General features: G+C 38.4%; 2 protein-coding genes across 2 annotated transcripts in view; both read right to left on the bottom strand.

The window, feature by feature from the left end:
• LOC106525320 (receptor-type tyrosine-protein phosphatase eta) overlaps positions 1–4377 on the bottom strand; it is a gene marked incomplete at its 3' end in the record, with an annotated part of 12262 nt that extends 7885 nt beyond the window's left edge. Inside the window, 4 exon segments of the mRNA XM_014019512.1 lie at positions 615–869; positions 979–1639; positions 2792–2880; positions 4133–4377. Coding sequence (XP_013874966.1) covers positions 615–869; positions 979–1639; positions 2792–2880; positions 4133–4175 — 1048 coding nt within the window.
• A 511-nt stretch (positions 4378–4888) lies between these two features.
• tp53 (tumor protein p53) overlaps positions 4889–8621 on the bottom strand; it is a 7417-nt gene continuing 3684 nt past the window's right edge. Inside the window, exons 7-11 of the mRNA XM_014019513.1 lie at positions 7024–7133; positions 6574–6698; positions 6380–6483; positions 6229–6299; positions 4889–5299 (exon numbers count right to left, since the gene is read on the bottom strand). Coding sequence (XP_013874967.1) covers positions 5242–5299; positions 6229–6299; positions 6380–6483; positions 6574–6698; positions 7024–7133 — 468 coding nt within the window. The 3' untranslated portion in view covers positions 4889–5241. The remainder of the gene's footprint in view (positions 5300–6228; positions 6300–6379; positions 6484–6573; positions 6699–7023; positions 7134–8621) is intronic.

Consider the following 8621-nt stretch of genomic DNA (forward strand, 5'->3'; position numbering starts at 1 on the left):
GGCCAGGAAGGATCCATCAGACCAGTCCTTCGATTCGGGCCAAAGGAACGACGTATTTGTCAGCCGCATCGGAGGAGTCTTCGATTTTGGACAACCCTCATCGCGGCGCTGTGACGTATACGGCCGATGAATTCGGCCTTCGGAGGACCCGACCTGCCATTTTGGACACAGCCATTAACTTCAAATTTCGGGCAGCTGGCACCTTCCTGTCTCGGGTTATGACTAATATTTGTATTTTAAAAATTAGAGACGTGTTTCCTGTGCTTTCTGACTGTTTTGACCAAACCAAATTCTTACACATGCCTTCAGCTGCCCAGTATTCATCCAATCAAATCATCATGGCTTCTTCAAACCCGACCCAAAAATAGTCAATCTAAAAAAAGTATGTCTTTCACAGACTCCTCCCACATCCATTCACATCTTTCACAGACTCCTCCCACATCCATTCACATTTTTCACAGACTCCTTCCACATCCAGTCACATCTTTCAGACTCCTCCCACATCCATTCACATTTTTCACAGACTCCTCCCACACCCAGTCACATCTTTCACAGTCTCCTCCCACTTCTTATTCAGGCTCGTTTGATCTAAATCAAGGTCTGACGTTACTCACTGGTGTAGAAGGTTTTGTTCTGAGAGTTGAGGTCTCTCTCGCACTTCACAGGAAACACACTGATATTATATCCGGTGCCCGCGGTCAGGTTGTAAAGGACGAGGCTGAAGGTCAGGTTTGACTCATTGACCACCCAGGCCTGGTCACCTTTGATCTCTACCCGGTAATACTGGATGTCACCAGGTGCTGCTAACCAGGACAGATTGGCACTGCTGGCGCTAATGTCGGCCACGGCGACCTCGCCCATGAAGCGATCTGAATGTAAAATTTAAAAAAAGTAAATGCAGCTTGAAAAAAATAATATAGGTGACAAAAATAAGTAACCAGTTGCAGTCTAATTTAGTAGCTTTAGTAGCACATTCACCTTCGTAACAAATGAAAGGCAGACGCTCAAAGCAGTGCTTTTCGATCCAAGGCCCGAAGCCGAGCATGGCCACGCAGGAGTCCTCGATGTAGTATTTGTAAGGTTCTGGGATAACRGGCGGCTCCATGGGTCGGGATTCACACGTGGACTCTATCGGCTTCGGTGTCGTGGTCGTCCAGGGGGAATGTGTGGTGTAAACCGTTTGAGGTGTGGCGCTCCCCGAGTTGCTCGTGTTGGTGCTACCTGTAAATCTGGTATCCATACTGGATTGGGTAAAGTTCTCTCCCGGTGGACTTCCTGATCCGGTTGGTGAGGTTGTGGTTTGAATCGGGGTTTCAGTCGTTTTAGGAGGCACTGGGCACGTGCAGGAGCAGCTGCAGCAGTCTATCTTGGGGAGCGGGAATTTAGGCACCGGCCAACCTGGGTACCAGTTCTGGAAAAAGAGGGGATCTCCGTTGACCCAACGGGTCCAGTACAGGGTGGGGATGTCGGTGGAGTTGTCGGTGGTTGAAGGCGGAGCTGATGTGAAGGYGGAGTCAAGGGTGAAGTTAGAGGTTGAACTGTACATCTTGCGCAGGCCGATCCAGTGGTCGGATCTGATCATCCCAGCGACGATGTGGCTGTTTTCTGGAGTCACGCTCACCAGATCTTTGAAGCAAACCTGACCAAACACGAAACATCAGTTTTATTTCTCTTTCAGCTGAGCCAAGCAAACATCTCTTCAACATCCAGGTTTTTATGCAAACAATACATRCAAATTTGTCATAACTTCAAAGCAATAAACACATCGAAATACCAAACCTGAAAGCACGAATCATTCTATTTTTAAATTTGCTCACATGCTGCCAAACAYGAACGTTAACCAAAAGCCTGTTTCACGAAACACACTTGAGATGCCTTCCTTCAAGTGATTTCTGTAWGAAGAAAGGCAGCATGGAAGATTGACGTCTACCCACTGCTGTTACGCCTCTGAGCTGCCAAGGGAGGCAGTCAGAGCCGAAACAGTCAMCGTACACAAGAGTAATGTGGCTCTAGGTTGCGATGTAGTGAAGACGAACCATCTGTGAAACCATCCCATAACAGGATTTAGATTAAAAAATGTTCGAGAGACATTTTAGACATGGTGTGAAAACACACGTCATGAAGCTCGTTCACAAAACACTCCAAGCAAGGCTTTCTTCAAACTGCAGGCACAAGTTACACAAACTCCATTTTTGTTAGGACAGTCTGAATGTGACAGATACAATTCTTCTAATCTGACCCAGGCCTTTTTCATATACAGTACAGTACTGAATCTGATCATCTCTGATGTTTTTCAGAGACTGCGGTCTAAACGGTCATGTTGTGTTTCATCCAACTGAGGTAGGAGTACACAGATCGATCCAGTCAACCACGGTAAAGTRTTTCAGTTCATGAAAGGTTAAACAACCCAATAAAGAAGGCTGGTTCTGTTCTGGGGACGACTGAAACCTCTGGAGATGATGGTGCAAAGAAGGATTTTTACATAAAATTAAGAACATTGTGGACAATCCTGACCATCCTCTTCATCTGACTGTCATAGAGAAACAGAGTCTTCATTCAGAGGCTTCTTCAATTTGGTTGTAATACAGACCACTACAGAAGATCTGTCCTGCCCACAGCCATCAGCAGCTACAGCAACTCTTTAGTTAAATGAGTTACAACATTTAATTTCCCTCTGGGATCAATAGTATTTTTGAAYTGAATTAAAATTTGAGGAATTTTCAACACACACATTGGGATTAAATGGATATGCCTCACAGTTCTGTCCTGCATGAACACAAATCTGAGGTACCTGGCAGTGACTTCTGGCTTCAGTCCAGGTGTAACTCATGTTCAAAGTGAAGTATTGTCTTTCTGCTGCAGCGTTCATCAACACCACACCTAAAAACAGAAGACGATTGTTCGTTTCAGCAAGTAATCCACAAGAAAACTATTTGCTTCAGTTGATTTCAACTTTAAAGTTTTTATATTATACTGTACATACATGTACATAGTGGTGGGCAGCACTTATCTAAAAATTAGTTCCACTAGCCCTAAAGCAATAACTGAAAAATTTATGTCCCCTACTTCTAAAGCACTAAAAACTCAGTCAACCCATGAACATTCTTAAACAGACGAGTCACATATTACCATGTTGCTCTCTTCAGACTTATCAGACATCCCACTGCTGTATTTGAGTTCATATATTGTTACCTAGTGAATAAGTGACACACACRTGAACAAAATGTGACAGCTTTCACCCTCAGCTGTTAATGTTGATCAATAACATTTATAGTCCTAAATTAGTGTTTCTAAATTTAGCAAGTGCTAATCCACTAATAAATTTTAAAATTAGAAAAAGCCCTTAAACACTAATTAGGAAATTAGTTACCCTATTAGTGCTTTAGGGGAACTGTGCCCACCACTGCATATACACACACACACACACACACACACGTTTGTTCTTCAGCCCTGTGGGGACTGTGCATTGACTTCCATACATTTTTTTAGACTTTATAGCGCAACCCTGTAGGGTTAGGGACAGGTCAAGTACCTGACCCTAAAACTAACCTAAACCTTGGTCCTAAACCTAACCCCCCACCCGTAATTTGCATTTGGACACGTGGGGAATGGGCATTGTTCCCCACATTGTAGGAAAAACCCATCCATATACATACATACATACATACACACATTTATATATATATATACATATACTGTATATATACATATATATATACACATACATATATACATGTATACACATACACATATACATATATACACATACACATATATACATATACTGTATATATATATATATATATACATATACTGTATATATATATATATATACATATACTGTATATATATTTATACACATACATATATATAAATATACACATACATATACAGTATATAAATCGCCATTGACCTAAATTTATATTAACATCCTCTTGCTCAAACTAAAATTAACCAAAATTTTAATAAATTCTGTAAAAAAATAAATAAAATAAGTTTTTCCTTGTTCAGTCAAATATTCGGGTAAAACAACAGACTTGAATTTTCTCCTTTCCTTAAAATTACAATAAAAAAAGTTATATGAATATTTTAACTAATTTTTTCAAGCGGTTACAAAAATAATAAAACTCACATAAACAGATGAAGACACAGAAYTTATCCTTGAACTTTTCCATCCCTGGTGTGCAGTTCTGGATAGCCTGAGATTATTTAAAATACCAAAATAGAGAAGCTTTATTAGAGACAAGAAAAACAAAAATTATGAAACCAATTTATCAAAACCATTTCTAACAGCTTAACATTACTCACCCTGGATGAAAGTGTTTTGTCTTACGGCAACAGAATGAAGTGATCCAACAAGCTAACCCTGAACCCAACCACCCCTAGATAAATAAAACGCCTCCTACAAACACAAGGCTCTATTCATTATAGGAGGATGCTGGATTTGCATCCATATTCCCAMCATGCAAATCCCTCACATTTGTCCAAGTTAACAGAACACAAGAAGCCTCTGAGAAATGAAAACTTTATTTTGTCTTGAAGCTCAAATGTAAAAATGGTACAAAATAAATCAAAACAAGAATACAGAAACAGAAACCTATAAAACACAGAATACAAACAAAAATGCCTTTGCWTATACTGTTAGCAGTGTCTACAAAATAAAGTGGTTTTTAAACCCAAGCAGTGATTGGTCGCCTCMAACCAAAGTGCTGTCGAAAACTGGACTATAAGAAGAAAACAAATGTAATAAACTTTAATCTGGAAAATTTAACATGAAACCTGAGTCATAACAAAAGTAAAAAAACGGGTACAACGACAGTATTACTGCGTACCAGTGTCAAATTATTCATGTCAGGATTCAAAGATGAATCTGTTTCTGAAACTACAGAACAATTTCTAATGAGGGGTGATCCAGCCAGCCCCTCTTCTACTTTATAAAGAGATAAACTAAATTATGATTTCTATCAGGCTACATAATGCAAAAAAGGTATAAAAATAAACTCAAGTGATGATCCTTAAAGAAAATCAATTACAGCAAATCTRTTTTGCTTTTAACACTCAAACGGATCGATTCTGAAAAAAAAAAGGATATCAGCTTCGTAAAAAAAACAATGGCAGTGAGTCGTTCAGACAAGGCAGGTTTTGTTTCACAGGCAACATTATTTTTCTAAATACAAAAACTAATATTGATAAAAAAAGAGGAAAACTTTAACGTCTGATCCCACCATGACGATCGAACACTTATTCACTGTCACTCTTTTCTTTCTTGGGGAACCTCTTCCCTTCCTTCTTTCTTTTCCTGGTGGGATAAAAGAAWACAAAAATTAACACATTCGAGTTGAATAACAGACTAATATCAGTTTAAATCACAGATACATTTTAAACGGGGAACAGTTTAATGGTTTGGACATCCAACTCCACACAAACCGGGTCGAACCAGGATTCAAACCTGCAACCTTCTTACAGGTAGGAAAGGTTGTTTTTTTATTTCCTCTTTGCACAATGGAGTGTCAGTGTTAAGTAATCTGATGTAAGGTTTTTAATAGTAGTTTTACAAAAGTTTGGAGCATTAAACAAAACTTTATAAGAACTAGCTCCTTAGMTTAGCACTAACAAGTGGAGCTAATCATGAGAAAGCTAATCTAAAGCAAAGAAGCAGTAAAAATACTTTTGTGGTAAAATCCTGAGATACATACTGACTGATGTTTGAGTTTTTTATAGTCAGTGTTTGAGGAAATTTCCAGTTTACTAAATTACCAGCCCCAAAGATAAATTCTGAGTTAGCATTTACTACCCAGCTAAACTATTTGAAATATTTTTGTTCTAAACAAGACATCTGAGGTTAGAATTAGAGCTAAWTTAAAATGTAGCAGAGTGGATAAAACAGTGTCAGTCTTTTCTCATCACTCTGTTGTAACAATCTACAGAAAATGACTATTTATATAGGATGTGTCAAATTTAACAGTTTTATACACAGGAGTAAATTCTGACCAGTTGTATCTAATTTCCCACCACAATAAATTTAAATAGTTTCTCAAAAAGAACTGMAATATCGTGTTGTGTGGGACACATCATCCTAATCTCTCCCTCGACCCTGGAGTCCACCTAGTGGCAGAATCAAATACAAGCTTTGCATTTTTTATGCTTTTTGAGCTGAAAACCTGAAGAGTCTCATGATACTGGTATAAATACACTGTTATTAACGCAGCTTCTTTTTTTATTCCTCACCCTTCTGCATCCTGCAGCTCGAACGCCGAGTTGATTTTCTTCAGCATTTCGTAGCGTTCACGTCCTCGAACCTGTGGGAAGAAATCAGCCTCGTTTGAACAGCCTGAGACCTGAACCCCTGCAGCAGCTGTGGAACTACAGGTGTGCTCACCTGGAGATTGAAGACCTCCTTGTCCTCCTCCTCCCCACTGGATGAAGACTTGTTCTTCTTTACAGCAGTGGTCGTGGAGGATGTGTCGGGCACTGGGGCACTTCCTGGGAAAAAAACAAAAACAAAAAAACAGATAAATCAAGTGAAAGTTRGCAGAGACTGGAACATATTTACAGGTAAAAACAAAAACATACTTCTCTTTTGTGTTTGCTTGGTGCCACTTTGCATCTTTTCAACACTTTCCTCATCAGACTTGCGGTCCCTGCCTGGACACGCACAGATGCGGACCTCAAAGCATCTCCGGCCCAAAACGAACCCCCTTAAGAGCAGAAAACACAAAACTTAAATAAAGCTGAACCTACAAGTTACACAAGTAACTTTCTTAAAGGTTAAATGGAGAAGATCACGWTGTAAYGGGATGTTTCTTTTAAAAAGACAGRATGGATGGACTGAGTACATGAGTGGGTTAAAAACCTCTTTAATTTTGTTCCCAACAGTTACTAATGTTATGGATGCACTTATTTTCCTTTATGATTTATTTTGTTTACCTCTGGGTTTACAATTTTTTTTTTTTGTAAAATAAAACCTTTACTATTTAAAGAAAGAAGATCTTGCTGCACGTTTAATGGAGGAGGCAGACTCACTCTGGGGTCTCCAGGGTCAGGATGGTGAGGATGGGTCGACGGTTCATGCCCCCCATGCAGGAGCTGTTGCACATAAAGCTCAGCAGTATCGACGTCATTTCTGCACCCAGCTGAAACAGGAAGTAAGAAAACACCACTGAAAAAACTGCTGATATGATGAGATTTTATTAGTTTGAACGCAACACCTGATCTACAAAAGACCAACATTTACGATTTTTAGATCAGATGTTTGGATTCTACAAAAAAATAATAATTCCTTTTAATATTAAAAAAGTCAATTTCTACTTTTTTCAGGTTCTACCTAAAATAAAATGAAACAACTCGAGAAACTGCACTTCCTGTGAAAACGCTCATGTAAATGCTTATTGCTGAAAACTTCAGCTGAAAGCTGCTGAAAATGTTTAATAGCAAAGCAGTTCAAGTTGAGAACATGAGAGAAGCATAAAAATGTTCAACAGAAAGAAGGTTAATAAGCCACCAAGTTGTGTATTTGGCTTGGAAAAGCTAAATTTAGCAACAAACCACTTAACAGTGCCTAAAGTTGCAAATGACACAGACAGAAGTTTAAATTATTAAGAAGCAGAAAGAGGTACAAAAAAGTTAAAATTAGCAGAAAAATAGCAGAAAGTAGCCAAGACATATCTGAAACAGTAGAAAAAAAGCTACATTTAGCAGAAAAACAAGCTAAAGTTTGCAGAAACAAGCTGAATGTAGCACACAGACAGTGACAATGGTGTAAAACATGTCAAATAAGCACCCCCCACCAGAGTACAAAAACATGACAAATTGTTGTAAAACAGCCCAAAAGTGAAGCATAGCAACTAAAATGTGACTAAAGTGCTGACATTAGCACAAAGAAACAGAAGGAGCACATATTTGCAAAAGAAGATAAAATGGCCACCAAAATGTGAAAGTAGTTTGAAATAGGGTTGGGCAATATTGGCAAAAAAATAATCATGATTAATTGTGGTATTTAGCCGATAAYGATTAATTTGACGATTAATCCCCTGGAGTCCCTGGACACCCTTATGTCCTGGTCACATGACCAATTTAGTGGGAAATATTTGCTCTTCATAAAAATCTGTTCCAAATTGTGTCAAAATCACAGACTTCAGGCTATACATCAAATTTTAAATTCTGTTGATAAATAAATTACAGAACTTTTTAAAATGTTTGTCATATTTGAAGCGGAGAGGAGCACCGAGCGGACTGACTGGAGAAATATCCCCTGGTGGCATTAATCCTATTAATCATCAAATGCCAAAAACTAATCGATTAATGTTCTTCTGAAAATTAATTGCACACGATACGATTATGCCCAACCCTAGTTTGAAAAATGTTTTTTAAGCTATTAACAGCWGAAGTTATCATAAAGCAACTGAAAGCAGCACAAAAACCTCAAATTAGCAAAAAGAATCTAAAAGAAGCACAGAAAAGTACAAACTAGCAGAAGAATAGTGGGAAGAGTAGAAATTGGGCTGAAACTGGAGAAAAAGGCTAAAATTAGCAAAAATAAAACTAAATACAGCAGAGAGAAGTTGAAAAGAGCAGAACCAGAACAAAATGTGTAAAAATATATATATATATATATATATATA

This window comes from Austrofundulus limnaeus, unplaced genomic scaffold (assembly GCF_001266775.1).
Source record: "Austrofundulus limnaeus strain Quisiro unplaced genomic scaffold, Austrofundulus_limnaeus-1.0 Scaffold223, whole genome shotgun sequence".
NCBI lineage: Eukaryota > Metazoa > Chordata > Actinopteri > Cyprinodontiformes > Rivulidae > Austrofundulus > Austrofundulus limnaeus.